At 38.0% G+C, this 20273-nt stretch overlaps 1 protein-coding gene and 1 pseudogene across 1 annotated transcript; both read right to left on the bottom strand.

The window, feature by feature from the left end:
- Window positions 1–96: 96 nt before the first annotated feature.
- Window positions 97–4217, bottom strand: LOC115732859 (aldehyde dehydrogenase family 2 member C4-like). Its single transcript, XM_048277401.1, has 9 exons — window positions 4053–4217; window positions 3429–3571; window positions 1821–2204; window positions 1426–1515; window positions 1162–1335; window positions 925–1062; window positions 690–827; window positions 519–580; window positions 97–383 (listed from the first exon to the last, which is right to left on the bottom strand). Exons 1-9 carry the CDS (start codon window positions 4165–4167, stop codon window positions 110–112), a joined length of 1518 nt encoding a protein of 505 aa, XP_048133358.1. The 5' UTR covers window positions 4168–4217; the 3' UTR covers window positions 97–109.
- A 5452-nt stretch (window positions 4218–9669) lies between these two features.
- On the bottom strand, window positions 9670–16831 carry LOC125314614 (annotated as a pseudogene).
- Between the last annotated feature and the right edge of the window lie 3442 nt (window positions 16832–20273).

The raw sequence follows: 20273 nt of genomic DNA, 5'->3' as shown, positions 1-20273 counted from the left end.
GCATTCTGTTTCTTGTAATTATACCTCATAATTCTGAATTACACATTGTTTGAGCCGCCATGTGTTGCAAAGCCAGGGAGAGTTATAAATCGTTCCCACAAAAATTCTCTCAAAGCCAGGGAGAGTTATAAATCGGGGTCACAACGGATTTAACATGTAGGTACTTGTGGAGGGCATCCAAACCGAGATCTCTCCCGAAGCCGCTCATCTTGTAGCCACCATAAGGGCAGTCGTTGTCGAACGCAAAGTAGCAGTTTATCCAGATGACGCCAGCTCGGATTGACCTCGAGACCGTGTTCGCCAGATCTATGTTCTTCGTCAGAATCCCTGCCGCTAGACCGTACCTCGTGTCGTTGGCCCTCTTGATTGCCTCCTCCACGGTCCTGCAATCCTCCGTAAAATGATGAATGTCGCACAATGTACTATAATAGTTCTCTGTGTTTGTTCCAGCCACAAAGAGTAGTGGCTCAATTGCGTCGAACCAATAGCTTTGGAGACCAACAGTGGGGCATACTCACTTGAATTTCATGAGCGACATGACGGGGCCGAAAATCTCGTCCTTCACGATCATGTTGTCCTCCTGATGGAACCAGAGAGTTCGAGGACAGCGCAAAATAGACAGAAGTTTAGTTCCTCTCAAAGCAAAGCCGCATGTTCTTTAAGGAACGTGCTGTGGATTGATAGTGTACCTTAACATTTGTGAAAATTGTTGGCTTAATGTAATACCCTTCGGTGCCCATACGCTCGCCCCCGGTCAAAAGAGTGGCTCCTTCTCTCTTTCCATGCTCGATGTAAGAAAGTATCTTCTCAAACTGTTTCTTATTGACCTAGGATTTACCACAATTCGTGTCAGGCTAATTGTCTACCATAAGCTTTATCGAACAATCTAGCCGATTCTTGCTTCATGCTAGGATTCGCTCTTACCTGCGGTCCTTGACGGACATTAGGATCAAACGGGTCGCCGACCGACCAAGTCTTCGCCTTCGCCACTAGCTTCTTCTCAAACTCTTCACAGATCCCTTCCTGAACATAGACACGAGAGCCCGCAACACATATTTCTCCCTGAAACAGAGGGTTCAATCAAGAAACCATCATGATGTCGGGCATTCGGAGCTTATTCTTTGTTTTCGCAAACTCCAAAAAAAAAATCAAACACCTTACCTTGTTAAAGAGGATACTAGTCAGAGCAAGATCGGTAGCGGTATCTAAATCGGCATCATCAAAGACTATGAGAGGCGATTTCCCGCCCAATTCGAGGGACACTTGTTTCAAGTTGCTTGTCGCCGCAGCCTGCATCACCATGCGTCCTACTTCCGTAGATCCCGTAAAACTGACCCGAAGTGAGGTTTTGCAAGTTGCATTAGTCCAAGCTGAAAACTCATGAGCACATCAAATTTCCATGAAAGAAAGAACTTGGGATCGTACCATATCAATGTCCATATGACTGCTTATCGCCGCACCGGCCGTCGGTCCAAAACCGGTTATGACATTGATCACTCCATCGGGAACACCGGCCTGATAAAAAGCAAACCAAGATTTAAAGGCAGAAAATTTACCTGGATAATTTTCATGTGTATCCTCCCCTTCTTTTTTTCGACAATCGTTTTCTACAACAACTTTGTTATGACATAACAGATATTCAAAGCGTGTGTCCACTTGCTTAACCATCACTTCTAGACTAATAAATGACGAAATTATTTCGATGTGTCTACTGAACTAATTCCAAATAATTAAATTATCCATTTATTAATACAATTGCATGATAGAAAAAATGATTTCTGCTCTCGAAAAACGTCTTTCCCACGTCAATATTGACGTACCTTCTTAGCCAAATGAGCGTAAAAGAGAGCCGACAGAGGGGTTTGCTCAGCGGGCTTCACGACCATGGTGCAACCGGCCGCCGGTGCCGGGGCGACCTTGACAAAGAACATGGTGGTCGGGAAGTTCCAAGGGATGATGTGCCCGACCACGCCGACCGGCTCCCGCAGCGTGTAACCGTGAAGCTCACGCGACATCTTCAATACCTCGCCATGGATCTTGTCCGCTGCGCCGGCATAGTACCTGAGACATGTGGCAGCAAGAGGGATGTCCATGGCCTTGCCCATACCGAATAGCTTCCCGGCATCGATAGTGTCTAGAGCGGCCAACTCGTCTATATTCTCTTCGATCAAGTCCGCGAATTTCGACATGATCCTTCCTCTTTGCTGTTGATCAAATTTATAATCAAATGTAATATAAAATTCAAGCTCATGAACATTGGGATTCAGAATGAAATGTGGCTTCCACACAGGAAACTATGTTTTGAATTTGGATAGAACTTCCTTTTTCCATCAAAATTAAGAAGATAATACCACCAGAATTAATTCGTAAATTCACGAATCACTTATGAATACAATTTTTATCGAAATTACACTTGTTAACAAACATCTAACCGCCTACATGTAAGATTTTTTTTTTTTTTGGTTCCTTGTCTCTTCTTTTTTAAACGTGGAATTGCAGACAACTTTACACAATCAGCACAAAAGCACAAAAGAACACACGACAAACCAATCGAATCACATGTCAATGTTTTCAATGCTCACAACTTGTCATTTGTCCGTATGGTATTGCTTGATAGGGTCGGACACTTCCAAATTCAACGGCCATTAAGTACTTTTGTTTCCTTACCAAAAAAAAAAAAAAAGTACTTTTGTGGCCCCCCCCGGAAGATAGGGGAAAATGAAAAATAAATCCCAAAAATATAATTAATTTTATTATTATTTTACCCAAAATCGTATTTTGATCGTCATCATCTCAACCATTATTAGTCATGGAGAAGGTACTTTCATTTCGTTGGTCCTCCCTGATTTCTTAGGGCTCAACGCCGCCCTCCTCTCTTGCTTGCCTCTTTGAAATCACCAAATTAGGGACTGCTCAGGTTTGACCAATATTTGAGAAAATGTTACTGAAAATTGGAAAATATCTTTGGAGGAAAATTTGACGTCTTCGTTGTAATCAATGCTCCGTTAGTTTCACGGATAATAAATGATGCCGAAAATATTTTATTTTGAACAACATAACAATTTATGTCTAAATACTTTCGTGGACGTGAAAGTATTTTTTTTGCTTGTTTATTCATTTTTTTAAGCGATTCAAATAATCATCTTTGGGAAAATTTATTCCGAACCATTCATTTTGCACAAAACAAATCAAGCCTAAGTTGAAGAAGATTTTTCGATGAATCATACGACGTAGTCGCTTAAATAGAATTTATAATTTTGCCCCTAGACGCTGCAGTTGCACAAGTATTCTTTTCGATGTTACAGTTGCTTATACTAGATTAGGAAAATAACTATTTCGGCATAGCTAACTTTAATAGAAAATGCTAAACAGTTAAAGCCGTTTTGTAAGGTGACGAGTCAATAAATTGAAGGGGCAGGGGACGTTACGTAGCCGGGAAGGCGGGGCCAAGGTCCATGATCAAATGCCTGGCGGGCAGCTTTCACGGCCAAATCCACGTCCTCTTCGTCTCCCTCTGCAACTCTCGCTGTCACTTGTCCATTTCTTGGATCTATCGTCTCCAATGTCCTCCCTGTTCATCCGGTTTCGATCACCATCGGAAACTAGAAACCCAAAAGGGGAAAAGAAGAAGAAGAAGAAGAAGAAGAAGAAACCAACGAGAAAAAGAATTTGTGGGGACTGAACGAGTTTTTCTAATGGTCAACTGCAATACGATGCAAGATTTCTCTCAAGGGTCCATCTTGATTCAGATGGTCATTGTCCTTTCGATGCTCTGTTTTTCTGTACTCCGAACAGAGCGTGTGAATTTCACTCATCAAGAGCAGAACAGCTCGAGTGAGATCAAAACCAACTTCAGGGCAATCGGATCATGACACGACCGTAGTTTTTTTTTTTTTTTTATTAAACTTTTTTAGAAAAAGGATAAGCTAGCAAAGAACAGAACTTTACGAGCACATCTGTCTGAGAGAAGAGTGCGGTGAAACATGAAACAGAGTAATGAATCTTCATCAAGCCAGCGCAAGAACTTGACAAGAAAGTTGGTGAATTTCTACCTTTGACAGAGTCGACGAACTCGCCATTGATGAAGAGCTTGGTGAACTTGATCTCCGGGACGTGAGCATCGTAACTCTTCAGACTCCCGTTTCCGTTGCTCTGGTTCTCTGCCATCTCTCACTCCTCTGCACTCAAAACTCTCTTACGTTTTTGGCAGGAGGGGAGGAGGGACGGTCCCCTTATATAATAGATAGTCGTTTTTCTTCTAGCAACACCTAGGTCGGATTCGTGAATCATCCTTGTTTTTTGCCTTTTCGGTTTTGACTTAAGTTCATAAAAGAATAATTTACGGAACACCGTATAAAACCTCGTAATTCGTGTTCACGACATTTAAGTTAATAGCATATGACGGGAAAATTTTTCAATCCGGTATGTTAAGAATTAAGAATTCAAGAGTTCGGTCAAAATTCATGTGAACACAAATGCACTAGCTAAGGTTTATGTGTTGATTTCTTTAACTACTATGCAAATGATATGTCTAGCATTCAGATTCAGCTATATTATGACATTTTTTTTTTTTGTCTTTTTCCAACTCAAGGATGGAGTTTCATTATATTCATGTGGTATTCATGATGTAATAACTATATAAACATGACAAAAAATTGAGTTCTTATGCTCCACAACATATACTACGTAAAAGGAGAAAAAAACCTCTTGTAAGTCATAAGGACAACAAAACCCTTTTAAAAACAGCTTAATTAAACCCTAAAAGGGCATTATTTTTTTATTCTTTTTTTAATCATACAGTGTGGCGTGGTCGAGACGTGTATGCACTCACGCCACACGTGTTGACCACGCCTTTTTTTTCCGTCGTGCATATGGATGGAATTCCATGTGGTCTAAAAGTCAGAGGACATCAACTTATTTCCCAAAGTTGACGTGACTCGCGCGCAACTGGCGGTTGAAAGACCACGTTAAAACTAGCTATGAACTGTCTTAATTCAAATAAAATTAATCAGAGAAAAAATTTAAATAAAGATTCGAAGTGTTCTCATTATTTCATGAAAGGGACTGATCAAAAGTATTTTCTTTATTTTTTTAACTTTCTTCCTTTTTCCTTTTTTTTTCCTTTTCTTCTTGCTAGTTGACCGGCCACCGTCAAGAAAGACGGACAAAAAAGAAAAAGAAAAAAAATAGGAAAAAAGAAAAATAGTATAGAAATTAAAAAAGAAAATGACGAAAATGCCCTCGATCATGCTCTTGTTTGAAATGATGGCACTTTTAGCCTGTATTTCGTATTTTTCCTTAATCAGTTGACACGTTTAATCATGGGTCTTAGTCCGTTTGATTTCATTTTGCTCAAAATGTCTAGTCAAAGGGGATAATGGGAAGTTTGCGTTTCTATATTTGGCTGTGCATTTAATGCGCATCTTTGCACCAATGAGAAATGGTAAGAAATGGCGTCCCGGTCGTTGCTTGGGGTTGACTTTTCTCTATTGGAACGAGATGATACCTTTCCCCCACAAAAAAGTAGGCAATTGCTTTGAGTGTTCCAACGATGAAATCTAACTCGTTCTTGACATTTTGTTGGGTTTTGAAAATTGGAAAAGAAAATGCACTTCAGCCGCCTGAAGGATGCATATACGTGACGATTGATATAGAATACGAATTAAATTTCAAGTATTCGTGATTTTTTTTCGTGCTCTTTAAAGCTTGTGATCGATATCGATGTCCGGAAAAATATTCATGTGAATGAGAACAATCGAATTGAGCAACGAGTGAATCATGAAGCGTTTTATCACGGTGAAATTAAAATTTGAAGATCACCACCAAGAGACACCATGAAGTAAGAGGTGGGAGGCAATATGCCCTTGCCGAAGTAGCTTGGGTGATTAGTGCATTAGTGGCGTGAGTTGATGGATAAGTGCGGTCAAGCATTATTTATGATTATCATATTTGCAATAATTGATTATAGCAAAATAAGTGATGATTTTCTAAAAAATTCTAAACATTTTGTATTGCGGTCAATTCAATTTTAAACATTTCAATTTAGCCAATTTACTTTGGAACTGTTAAACAATTTTATAATGTAGCCTACTCCAACTAATTTTTTCTGAAAATTGCCGATGTAAACGCCAATTATCCTATGTGGGATGGTTGAAGGGCTTTTTTAATTTTTTTTTAATTTTCTTAATTTTTTTCCTTTCCTTTTACTTTTTTCATTTTTTCCTACTTTCTTTCGCCGGTCCCCGGGCTTGACGAAAAAAGAAATTTTCGACCAAAATTAATTAGAAAGATACATTGAAAAATAGTTAAAAGGTTGAGGACTAAATTGGTCAAACTAAAAAATTTAGAGATAAAGACACTAGAGTATTAAAAGTTTCATACGACGCTGGCTGTGGTGTAATTTTTCTTGTCGAGTCACTTAAATGCCACTTGAAAAAATAAATAATCACTTAAGTGCTAATGCCAATTGGGTTGGCAAAAATTCAACATGACCACATTTTGTTAATTTCCTCGACCGACGTGGCTTGCCAGCATACCCAATTAGCATACCCCTAAACGACGTCATCTCCATGTTTTGCCTCGACTGTAAAACCCTAATTTGAATTTTTCTAAATTCAAAACCCTAATTCAATTTTCCCTCAAAACCACTTTCTTCCCCTAAGAAACGACAGGAATCCCTAGGCACTGAATATCAGCAGGGACTTCAATCGCCAATCTATCTCACAACCCTCATCACGTCCCACCTGCTTTTGCTTTCCGGAAGTCTACTTTGTTGTGGCTTTGGAGCATCCTTCAAGTGCCTCATCCTCAGCCTCTCGAGAAACATCATGTGCTTCATGGGCTGAACCGCCGGTCGGTGGCACGACGACGGCGGTAGCAACAGTAACACATGGGCCTGAGCTTGAGCCTTGCCAGCATCGTCGTGTGATGCTAATCTGATGAGGCACCTGGCAGAGGAGAGGGGGGAGAGTGGGAGGAAATTAGAGGAGAGAGAGATTGGGACAAGATTGCTCAACCCATGCTCCCACACTTCGTGCGTGCGGCGTCGTTTAGGAAGTCCATGTGGACTTGTTTTTAATATAAAGATGACATGTCCGACTAAATATTTTATTATAAATCTACCGAAATTTATTGCCGGAAACACTTAAGTGATCATTTTTTTTATCCGATTTGGCACATAAGTGAGGCGGCGAAAAATTTCAGTACCAAAGTAAGAACCTGATCAAAGTTTCGATATTTCTAATGTCCTTAGGCGAAGAGTTTGAAACAAATTGTCTTCTGCATAATTAATTTGGGACTTTTTAGAAAAAAAAAACTGTAATAAAATAATAAAGGGTACGGAGATGAAGGATATTTTCGTAAATATGAGGGATGACGCCAAATTCAAAAGTTTGTCTTACAATTTGTATGCATAGATATTTTTATGTCCATTCTAACACCGCCACACCATCATGAATCCTAGTGAAAATTCTTCTTTGTTTTTCTCAAAATGAAAACTGGCGATGATAAGGATGGTCAGACCAATAATTGAATTCGCTCTTGCGGTACTGGCTGCCCATTTCGTCAGATTGTGGTTCTTACGAAAATGACTCGTCAATTAAAAATTTCGTGCAATGAGCATTCACAGAATACGATATTTGTTCGCCCTTGGCTAATTTTTTTTAATATTCTCAGAAGTACGTAGTTTGTGTATTATTAGTATGGATAAATACACCGAAAATCTTAAAACTTACCGTCAAAATACAGTGGAGTCTTAAAACTTTAAAAGAGCGTCATCAAATCCTAAAACTTATCGCGGAAGTATAATTGAGTCCTAAAACTTTCAGGAAGTGCAATCAAATCCTAAAAAAAATTTAGTTTGTACAATCAAGTTCTAACGTTTATCAGCATTTTCCGTTTATCAAGTTGGACAAAATTAATGAAAGGACTCGATTGTAGTAAATTAACAAATTTTAGTACTTAATTACACTTTTTAAAAGTTTTAGGACTCAATTGCATTTTCGTGACAAGTTTTATAACTTCCAATGCACTTATTCCTTATTAGTATTGAGGTAGTGAGGGGCGGTCACCATAAGGTCATCGAATCATCGAAACAAAACTCAAATCGTCTCGCACCACTGTAGACAACAACCGCATAAGGAATGTTTATCAAGATAAATTTAAGCGTATGTGACGAATTTAGTCATCATGTGGAATGATCAACCAAAAAAGAAAAGTGAAAAGACATTACTCTCGGCAATCTACTCGATCATTAATTGATCTTGTTTCTTTGGCTTACACATTAAAGGTGTGTATTAGAGAACTTTTACAAATTAATGTCATCTTTGTTTCACGAAAAATGACTCATTTGGAAGATACTTTACTGTAAAATGATCGCTCATATTGCTTGAAATAATTAGTCAATGAAAAATATTATTATTTTTGATAATAATTTATGTGCAAATATTTTCATATACAATAAAAAAAAGCTTCCCTACAATCATTCTTGTAAGCGATACAAGTAATTATTTTTAAAATAGTATTTTTCAAATCAGTCATTTTTTGTGAAATAAAAAGAACCCAAATGTCATCCAAAATTCCCTCATTCTCAAATCGATAAAGATTTCTAATTTACTATCTTGATTGGTTCATCATTTCTATGGTGCACGGTTGAATATTGGAGACAAAAAAGGAAAAATGAACCCGACGTTTCCATTGCATATTACAGTAAGAATTTCACACTCTATTAACAAGTACTCCAAAGGGGATAGATTCGAACTTGAACTCCCTCTTGACTATCACCCTGAATGAATGTATCACATTTATATTGCGCTCCTAACAAAAGGTAAGATCTTGAGAAACTAGGGCATATTCTCACAAGCTATTTCTAGTGATGTTCTAACAAAAACAACATTAATCTACTTTAATTTTTCATAAGAAAACTCATCTGCCAAGCTATATAAATATCTGTATCTTTACTACATACAATAAAATGTGCTTCTCCAACTCTTTGGGCATTTTCAGCGTTTCCCTTGAATATCTTAAAAGATTTGAACTTCTGTTAACGTAATGTTTCCCTTTACTTCATAGTTCTTGAATTCCGTTCTAGTTAGCATTGAAAAATACTTCTTCTCATTTTCTGTTGTTTGTATTGCTTAAGAAAATGAGCCAACAAAATAATGTTTCCATCGTCAACAAAAGTAAGGTATTTGTCTCGTATGAGAACATTTCATGTTGACTTATCTTCCTAAGTGATAAAACTAACACTTTATCTTAATCTTTTATAGATTTTTACGGAAAATTCTATCAAAAACCTCAAAGTACACCAATGTGAACCAACTACAATTTTTTTTTACCAAAAAACTCCTACCTTGTACTAGTGTGACGCATATCCTTTCCCTCAAAGATTGCCGTCTTGCGTGGTGGCAAGCATCGCATTGTCAATGTTTTCCCGGACAAGTGGCAATGATGTGGCGTCACGTGAACGCAACGTTGGAAAAGAAAATGGAAACAAGCCTATAAAACAAAAAGAAATATTCCAGACCAATAAACCTCGAATCTCAACTAGCCTATTCAAGCATTTTAGAGTCAAGCGTGCTGAACCAAGAAGTTACTTCAAGATTGAAAGCTCTCTCCCCATGTGATTATTGGGTCCAGATTTGTTGGTCACCTTGACTCGATACCAGTGTTGAGTGATCTTGGGCTCTCTCGTACCAACAGTTAGCTAAAAGGATGATATTTTCCCTCATACTTATAAACCGACCACCAACTCCTTGCACAACCGATGTGGGATAAACTTAACAATAATATCTCTTAAGCCAAAGTGGCAAGAATGACATAGGAACAGAATGCAGTTGGGGAAAATTTCCTTACGTTAACCAAAAGAAAGCTTCAGGAGTCAGCGTTTAACAATTTCCTTGCTCTAAAAACCTCTGCAATAATGGATTGAAGGACTTCTTCATAGCTGCAGCAATGCACAATTGAAGGACAGTACATTTTAGTTGGACAGACAGAAATTTAAAGGATGTTAATATGACGATCTGATTGTTGATTTGATTTCTCAAACCATAGTGACCGAAAGATCTTTTAACTCAGAATACAAAAGAAGAGAAAAACAAGAGAGTAGACAGAAGAATATGTGCAGCTGTACCAGTACCGGATATCACAAACTAGAATGATCTACTTCTTATTCTATAGGATTGAATTTGTTCGAGTGGACAATTATTTGAATGCAAAAGGGTTGCGTTGCAGAACTTTGAAACTCTCTGTGTTGGGAAAGTTCGATTCAATGACTGTTTTATCTCATGATTTAGCAGCGAAATAGCAGAATTACCTGGTATTTTTCAAGACGAAACCCTTCATTGCTGCAACCTGAATTAGGGCCTCTTCCCATGACTTCACTTCGTTGTTGTCGAAGTTCGTCCGGTGCTTGTCCAGGTCGCTTTTATATAAATCAGTTTTGAGCTTAACGTCATCAATCTCCACATCGTAGAACATGGGGAGGATTCTTCTTTTCCCCTTTGATTCTGATGTGCGTTTTGTCATGTGGGCAAGCTCGCAGAGACAACAATGACTAGAAGCATAGTTTCTAGAAAAGATGGGTATGTAAATATTGGAGTTACCAAGTGCCTGTAGAATCTCTTCCCCAATCCCTTCGTTTGACCTCAAATCATCCTGATCACTATAAACAGAAACTCGATCTTGTAACATCCAATAGTGAAGGAAATTGACAATGCCGAGACGAATGTCTAGTCCCTTAAAACATAGGAACACATCGTACATTGGTAATCTGTGGGAAAGCCAAATCGATCTCGAGACATCCAATAATCTTTCTAGGATAGTGCGGCCACGATTATCCAACACCCAGCTTTCTAAGCCCTCGATGCCCTCAATGGCTCTTAAATTTGGACACGCTTCTAGCTCTAGATGTTGTAGCTTACCCAACTTAGCCAAGTTGGGTAACTGCCCTATTAAACCACAATTGGAAAGAAGGAGGTACTGCAAAGATTCCAATTCCGATAAACCTTGAATCTCAATTAGCTTATTCAAGCCCTTCGGTTCCAAGCGCTCCAAACACCTTAAGAGTGATAGACCAGGTATTTTCTCAAGGGATTTACATCTACGTATGACCGGTTCCCTCGGATGTGTTAGGCCTAGATTGACGGGTAAGTGTGATATTGCACAGTCAATTACATGCAGAACTGTCAAATTTAACAAGTTGGAAAATTGTGGCAGTGGAATAATACCCCCGAGTTTCAAGGTCGACAAATGAGATGGAAGGCGATAGGATGGTTGTTCTCTCATCGAAGTTGCTTCAAGTTTGGATCGATAGTCCCGCCAAGTAGAGCGAGGTATATTTGTCGAATTGCTGAATCTTTGTAATTCCAGATGTTCTAAATCAATGATGCTTGAGGGGTGAGGGACAAGAGAGAAGTCCGGAGCTTGAACCGCCAGGAATTTCAAACTTGATGGAAGATCCGGCACTTGTTGAAGCTCAATCGAACCCACTTCAAACTTTTGGAGATGGAGACGACTTATCTCCCGAGGCAATCTAGAAACACTAGTAAATGCTAAGTTCAATGTCTTCAAATGGATTAGCTTCCCAATTTCCTCCAAGTTTTTATCTGTCGGATCCCAAGATCGCTCGGCATATAAACCTTCAAGCATCTCCAGTCCTCCAATTGTACAAGGAAACTCCTTTATCTTAGTTCCACGTAAAATCAACACCCTTAGTTTCTTTAAGTTTCCGATAGAATCAGGTAGTTGAACTAAGCCTGTCGCCGATACATCCAACTCTATCAACGTTTTTAGCTCCCCAATTGAGCTTGGAAGTTCCTTTATCCCCACGCACCCGTGTAAAGTTAAGCATGTAAGACTCACCATCCCTCCAAATGAGTCCGGGAGTTGACGGATTTTAGGATGCTCATTTAATTTAAAACTCGACAAAGATTTCAAATTCCCAAATCTCTCTGGGAAGCTTCGAGAGTCGAAAATTTTGGGGCATGACGATTTGCTTTAATGATTGTAGGGAACCGACTTCTTCAGGCAACTCCCCAAGAGAACTACACCCTTTGATATTCAAAGTCTCTAGGAGTTGAAGTTTAGAAATGGAGGGGTGAATAGTGATTAAGTTGGAACACCGAGCAAGTGTTAACGTCTCCAAAGATGTGAAATTAGAGAAGTTAGGTGTCCTCCTCAACTTTGGGCAATCTGTTAAATCCAGAACTTTTAATTTTTTTGTCATCTACAAAGAAAAACGTGGAATTAAAAAGAATGAAACACATCAATCAATCTATATCGTTAACATAAGTAATTATTCTCATTTTTATAATACAATATACTCCAACATTTAATTGCAAATGGTGCGACTAGGTTGCTTCTAATTACTTGAGATTTATTTGATAAAACAGTTGGTTTGTTCGTGAAATATCACTGGTAACCGGTACTAATAGTGAAGTATATGAGCAATTAATTCATACTCTAAACTTGAAAAAGAAAAATGCTCATTTATAGAAAACGAAAGGCTGCTTATAATCTACTAGGGCGAGCCTGGTAAATCGATTCTTTCATTAGTCTTTTGACGACCCATAAGCGTTGGTACTTGCAAAATCAAAATAAAGCTAACGACATGCTATGAATTCATTGTAAAAGAATAGGTCTCTTCATAACTTAGAACCATTAACCAATACTCGCAGCAATTCGTAGTCTACTAGCTGAAATACACGCTCGTTTGTCAAAGCGAACGACTGTTCATAGTCTCCAAGGATATTTCAACCTGATAAGTAAATTATTTTATTTGTATGCTGCTAATAAATTAAACTTGGTACTCAGTAAAACTGAAGCGATGGCCATAATCTACTGACCATTTACCACGATACATAGTATTTTGTTTGTAAGTTACAACAGTTAAATAACACTATTAGTAAAGTATCTGCACAAATTGTAATCTACTAACTACTGAAGGGGGTCACTCGGAATACTCAAAAACAATTGGTGGTCTGCTATCAGGTTTCATGATGGTAAAAATTGTTATTTCTTCGACAATTTATCGAACTTGAAAGTTGCCAATCAGTTCTTGCTTATCAACGTTATTTCCAATTTACCATTCACCGATATTTCCAATTTACCATTCACCTATCATTCAAATTTACAATGCACACATGGAACTCTACTTCGAGTCTATCAATATATGAGAATCGGACACTTCTATATATCCCTCACTCGTGCATCTTCATGATGTAGAGTTCTACAGGGGTAGACGCACATACACGAAAGGAGTAGTATTGGCTCTAACACCATAATAGAAGGTCAAATCCAAAAGCTCAAGCTAACGGATGGAAGGAGACCGCATGAATTTAAAAAGTATATAAAACCCGTTGTCAAGTAAAGTAGGATAATATTTTAACAAATAGCTATCAGAAAAGCGACTGCAACAAGCCACAAAGCATCCCGAGTTCAAACTCCAATGCAGGCAAATCTTGAATTCCTCAAACCAAGGTGATGATGGATACTTGGATAATACTATGGACTGGGGAGCACAGCTAATGATTCTTGCTAGTACAGATTTTAAGCATATCATATTTATATGTGGCTCGATTACTAAAGCAGTCTGTAGGGAATGAGTGAGATACAGAACAACAATGATATGCCACTCGTTCTATCATTTACTGGGCTGTCATGTGATTCTAGAGCTTCCTCTTCTTTCTTTCCAAATGTGTTTAGCTGGTTGTAGTCGACTCTAGATGTTAGACTTACACAGAATGTTTTAGATCAGGGGATCACGCAAGCTATGTATAACGTGCATTGAATGATCCGTAGACATGGATAGAAGGTGATAGAGTAGCGCATATCGTACCTGGATTTGGCTCCACCCACCCCAGTCATCTTCGATGTCGCTTCTTGAAAGGTTTAGCACAACCAAATTAGCAAAATGAAAACTCCCCGCGTAAAATTCATTTTGCTTAATTTCCCAAGAAAGCCATCTTAACTCTGAAAGAAGATTGCCGAAGTTGCCAAGCATATCAATGCCTTTCACTTGAAGGAACCTTAGGTTTGGTAGAGCAGCTAGTTCTTCAGATGCAATGCCGTCGCTGCAGCCATCGGAAGTCAGGCTTAGTGCTACCACATCTTCATTTCTCTGCATATCACAGACTCAAGATTGAACATGCAACATAAACTGTTCTCTGTTTTCTCAAAATTTCAAGAAAGCTACTTAAAAAGCCAATTGTCAGGCGATGTCTTTTGGGTCTCTCTTCAAACTTTGAGATCTTTGACCTGAAGGTTTGACGGAGAGATGTAACAACCGCAAGACAAAAGCGACGGTAAACAAAGCTATCTATCGGATGCATATTTTAACAAAATTGCGTCTCTAAACGGGAAAGAACAGATGCGGTTCCAGTTTACCTTTCTTCGCTCCAGTAGTTTCAGGGCATCCTCACAAATCCACACCCTACAAAACTTGCGAGGATATACTCGAAGAACAATGTACCTTCCAAAATCTCGAACTTGGTCGTGCATCCAAAACCTGTTGTCATCTCTAATCTTGATCAAGGACCTTTGAGAGAGAACCCTCATTGCAATGCTGGGAAAGTACCCACAATCTTTCCACATGATAACCGGGTATGTTTTGTCGGTATTGATGAAAAAGCAGGCTATATCCAAAAATACCTCTTGGTGCTTATCCTCTAATCGTTCATAACTTATCATTAACGTATCTCGAACATCCTCAAAAGGACCTTCTTTTAACTTCCTCAGCGTTTCGTCCCACACTTCTCTTTTATCCAAATGCCCCAAATCTTTTCCCCAGTCGAAAAGGTTGGACCCTATCACCACGACAGCCAAAGGAAGCATGCCCACTGTACGAACAATTTCTCTTGAAAGAGCATCATATCCTTCTACAGCAGAGTCACTTCTAAATGCATGCTTATAGAATAGATGAAGTGCTAAATCAAATCTCATTCCACGAACTTCATAACGCAAAATTCCTTCAGGTTGGTTTAGGACAACTTTACTGGATAAGCTCACTTGAGTCATCAGGATGCTTTCATCCCTAGTTGTGATAATGATCCTCGCTACCAGAACAAAACCAATCAGATTTTCCGGCTGCGAGTTTTTCGAGCTGCTCTTTCTTGTCTAGATCATCAAGAATAATGAGTACTTCTTTATTACTCAATGCTTTTTTTATCATCTTGATCCCACCATCAACATCTTTAATTTGGTTAGCAATCCCATGGCCGACCAAATCTGATAAGAGCTTTTTCTGCAATTCTATAAGTCCATCATGAGGTTGTGATAATGTTCGAACATCTGCAAGAAAACTACAACGCTCAAAGTGAAGAGATAGTTTGTTGAACATTACTTTGGTAAGAGTTGTTTTTCCAACACCACCCATGCCATGGATACCGACAAAACGCACGCCACCAGACCCAACATCTAACAACTTCATTATGGCTTCGATCTGATCAGTATCTTCAACCAAATGTTCGGTCACAATTATTTGTCTTGTCTTAAGTTTATGGGAAACCTCTTCAACAATCAATTCGATTTGTTCTCCTTGGCTGCAGCAAAGAATGAAAATTGCGTTTCATTCAAAGACTAGATAGACTACAGGACTCTAGGCAATATGTAGATACATAACTCAGCTATTTCAACTACTCAAACAAATTGCAAATTAAGTACTATAATCATTTGAACCGGAAATTTTCGATTGCAGGTTGGGTTTGACATAGTTTTTGCGGGTTTGAAAAAGTTTTCCACCCACGCCTCTTTACCTTTTGTAGTTTTTCGAGCACAATCTTAGTCAGAATTCCATGAACTTCTAATGTAATGCCACATTGATGTAAGTTTGAAAATTTGGACACCACAAAGTTTCTTCCAAAGTAAAAGTGCAGAAAAATTCCCCTCTGCAAGAGCCTTCTTCCACATTGTGCTTATTAACCACAAAAAGTTGAGCAAATTTACCCTTTGCCTTTAAGATCCCATCCCTTTATACGTGCAACCACAACAAGGGCATTTTCCCAGCGCTTCAATTCCTCGGAGCCAAACTTCTTCTCGTGCTTGGGCATGGCTTTTCTATATAACTTGGTTTTGAGCTTGACATCGTCAGAATCCACATCGTAGAAGATGGGAAGTATCTCTTTCTTCTCACCTGATGGTGAGGTGCATTCCACCATGTGCGCAACCTCACGGAGACACCACGAACTGTTAGCATAACCCGTAGAGAAGATAGGTATGTAGATTCGAGACTTGTCAAGCGCATTCAAAAGCTCTCCACCAATTTCTTTACCTACTCGGAGTTCTTCGTTGTCGGAGAAAACGCGGATTCCCGCATCTCTCAAGCGATGGTAAAGACAACTGGTGAATCCATTGCGTGTATCCGGTCCTCGGAAACTTAGGAACACATCGTACTCTTCGCGAGATGCATCATCGGCTCTTGAGGTTGACTCTGAGTCCCTCCTTGACGCCCGGTTCTCTTTTCCAGGCCCATGGTCCGTTCTTGAGGTTGATTCCGAGTCCCTCCTCTTCCATTTCGTCAATTGTCTCCAAACCCTGCCAAAAATTACAAACTTTTAATCTGGTCGAGACTTGAAAAATAGGAATGTAAATTGAACAAGCGGGCTGAATTGCATCAGACATGTCCAGGAGCAAAGTCTCATTGTTTGCTGCGTTATCTGTCAACAAGAGCTCGAACAGAAGTTGAATCAGAGCACTTACAGTCCTCCTACAATCAAAGCAAGGATGGTGATTAGAGCCTGACTCCCGCCGAATTCCATGAGAGGGCTGATCCTCTCAGCTGTATTCACCCACAGGAGAGAACCACGCTTCTCTAAAAAATGCCTAGTTGGGAGGGTTCAGTGAAGGAAGACCGACTGACTTGTCAAGGTAAAGAGAAGAAGGGCAAGGTCAATGCAGGGAGGTTGAAGGCGGGTTTCTGGGAAACGATGGAAGACGCCGAAGCTCAACATGGAGGTGCCCAGAGACTGAGGGGAGTCAACAGTGGTGGGAAAGAAAGGAGAAGTGCCGGTGGAAAATTCAAAGCCAAACATAATAAATTCATGTGCCGTGCACCTTCCGACACTAATATGATTAAAGAACAGGTAGTTGAAGATTAAAAAGAAAAAAAATCTCACCAACAACCAAAAAGAAGAAAGGAACAAGAAAGGGGCAAAACTGAAATCTTCGAGAGAAATTTAACAGAATATTCCACGTTTTAAGCCGTCACAAGGACAATGGCTAGATTCGTCTCAAATTAGGAATTACATGCATTTTTTCAGGCCAGTATGTAAATGGTAGGGATAACGATGCAAATGGTCCATAAACTTTGACATAATGTGCAACGTGATCTCTAAACTTTTAATTTATTCGATACAATCCTTAAACTTTTGATACATGTTTAATTTAGTTCCCGAACTATATGAAAATGTTCAACATTATTCTTCAATTAATTCAAATTAAGAGACAATATTGAATATTTTACTCTAATTCAAGTACAAAATCAAATATGTGTCAAAAGTTTCAAAGACCACATTAAACAGATTAAAAGGTCAAATGCCACATTTTGTTTCATTTTCGCCAAATGGTAAATGGTTCGGTTTTCTTTCCTTCCGGCCTATTCATGATTTTCATTGTCATTTGACAAAAAGAAAAAAATGTATAATAGCTAGAAGACAAAGAAATCGTAGGTTTTTCTCTATCACGAAAGAACATTATTGGACATTGGCCGGTGGTTTTTCGTCTAGTAATGACAACACTTTTGGAGTACAATTTCTGCTTCAAAAGTGCTTGTGGAGCATTTTTTTTTTCTCCAGAAATATTAGAGGCCACTTGAAGAAGTAAAAAAAAAATTCCTCTCTTTAAAAGTAGAAAAATCAACTTCCGATTAGAAGTTGATTTCTAGAGCAGAAATGTTGCCATGGGCATTGGCCTATTAGAATTAACTTTTATGTTTTAGCTTTTTCTTTCCAAAATTTTTAGCGCACACTTAGGTTTCTTTCACTCTTAGGCCCGGAATCTTTTACATTAATAAAAAACCGACACGTTTTTTTTTTTCAAGTGTAACTTCTCACCATTTTTAATATTTAAGGAAATATATTTCAATATTTAAGGCAAGAACGGAAAATATTTCAATGTTTTTTTAGGAAATATTTCAGCTTAGTTTTTTTTTTCCGTTTCAGGCGCAAAAAGTTAAAAAAAGAAAGAAAAAAAAACATTGCCACATGCATTCCTTTTTAATCACTCAGAATTGTTAAAACAAAAACAAAAAGCTTAGAAATATGAATAAAAGATACTACAGGAAGTGTCAAGGTCCTACTTGATCATAATTACTTTTATCTTGCTTAAAATATTCATAACTATTTATTTCACAAATATCTCCTAAATTAATCATTCTTTTTTTTTTAATTTCGCATAGTTCAGCTTTAAAATTTTAATCTATTCCATATTAAAAACTACTTTCTGAAACTAATACAACTTTAGATAATTTTCTCTTACCACATATATGAGCTCAAGTTTTTCATATTATGTTCATAATTTCTTTTGATGAATTTTTATCCTATCATTTCACAATAGGAAACTTTTTTTAAAATCTTTTAAAGGTCCATTTATTGCATGCGTGCCTTGCACGTGCACTTTTGTAATGTTAATTAAGCACTCTTTTTAGGAAAAATTCTCATTAGACGGTGACAAAAGCGACAACTTGATAGAATCCAATTTGCGGCCGATCCTCAGCGCTGCATTCACCAGCAAATCATAAACGACCGGCATTTGAATCATGGATTTGTAAAAATAAGCAAATTGTGACAACATGTAATGAAAGAAGATTGGGCTATTGCCTTAGATCTTCGACTTCGCGGTTGCTCTGAATGTGATGACAACATCAAGAATAAGGGGAGGATGAAGGTGAATTTTGGTGAAAGAGATGACCAGTAGAAATAGATAAAGGGTAAATGACACGAATTATCCTTGAACTTTAACCCAATGTGCAATGTATTCCTTAAACTTCAAATTTATTTAATATGGTTCATGAACTTTAGCTCAATGTATAATGTCGTCCATGAGCTTTTAATTTGTTTATTATTATGGTCTGTGAATTTTTGTACATGTTCAATATGATCCCTAGACTTTTGGTATATGATCAATTTAGTCCTTGAATTATATGAAAATGTTCAATACTATCCTTGAACTTGAATTAATGGAAGGCCAACATCAAACATTATCGTACACTCCAGGGACTAAATTGAACATATATCAGAAGTCTAGGGACCACATTGAACAAATTAAAAGCTCAAAAACAATATTGCTTATTGGGCTAAATTGAGATAAATTAAATTTCCAAAGTTACGATTGGGAGAGTCCGGGCTAAGTGTTTGCTTAGTAATTCATTAGCTTTCCTTTGGTGGTCTAGAAATTGTTAAAAATTGTACACGTCAGCACTGGACATGTCAAGTAGGATGATCGACATCCAAGTTAGCAATTTCGGACCTAAATTGACTGGATAGACCGAATTGGCACCAAAGTGACAAGATTTAGGATTAAATTGGTATAATTGAAAGGTTTATGACTGAATTGGTATCAATAAATAGGTTTAAAACTTTTTTGGTACTCTTGCCTTGAAGATTGAAAAAGGAAAAATCCCATAAACAATGATAAAAAAAAAATAGGAGGTCAAAATCGAAATTTCAAGAGAAATTTAATGGAATTTTCCATGTTTTAACGGTGCTAGGGGGCACTTTCTAAATTTATCTCAAATTTGAAAATTCATGTAATTTTTTAACTTATAAGTAAGACTTCGTTTGTTTAAAAAAATGAATAAATTGAAAAATATTATCCTAAGAAAATCAGTGGTATTGCTTGTAAAAAAATGAAAAATAAATATTTTCATCGTTCACTAGTATATTTAAAGATAAATAATTGTCGATAAAAAAAATTAATTGACTAAATGCTTTAAATAATACAGCCGATTATTTGAAAATTGTATTTTAAATCAATCATTTTCCTCAAAGTGAATGGAGCAACGATGGTAAATAATTTTTTTTTTTTTTTTGCCTTCTGACCTATTCATGCTTTTCATCGAGACTTGGCCCACAGTAGGGTACAGGACCTAGAAGACAGAGAAAAGGTTGGTTTACTCTTTGTAACAAAAGAATCACGTCAAGCAATGTGATTGGATACATGGGGGTGATCGATTCTCGGTTCGGTCCGGTTCCCCTCAAGAATCGAAAATCGGACCGATGATACTTGTTCCCATTTTTTGGAACCGGGGACTAGATCAGCCACCCTAAGAATCGGGAACCGTA

This window comes from Rhodamnia argentea, chromosome 4 (assembly GCF_020921035.1).
Source record: "Rhodamnia argentea isolate NSW1041297 chromosome 4, ASM2092103v1, whole genome shotgun sequence".
Taxonomy (NCBI): domain Eukaryota; kingdom Viridiplantae; phylum Streptophyta; class Magnoliopsida; order Myrtales; family Myrtaceae; genus Rhodamnia; species Rhodamnia argentea.
Note: the sequence above shows the minus strand (reverse complement) of the source record. Positions and strands in the feature narration are given on the sequence as shown.

Bases quoted from the DNA above. Each gene is read 5' to 3' on its own strand.
- LOC115732859 (XM_048277401.1), bottom strand. From the start codon at position 4,167: ATGGCAGAGAACCAGAGCAACGGAAACGGGAGTCTGAAGAGTTACGAT. The intron at 1,516-1,820 runs GTACGTCAATAT...GCTTTTTATCAG, and splicing joins ACGCTCATTTGGCTAAGAAG to GCCGGTGTTCCCGATGGAGT. The intron at 828-924 runs GTAAGAGCGAAT...GGTAAATCCTAG, and splicing joins ATGTCCGTCAAGGACCGCAG to GTCAATAAGAAACAGTTTGA.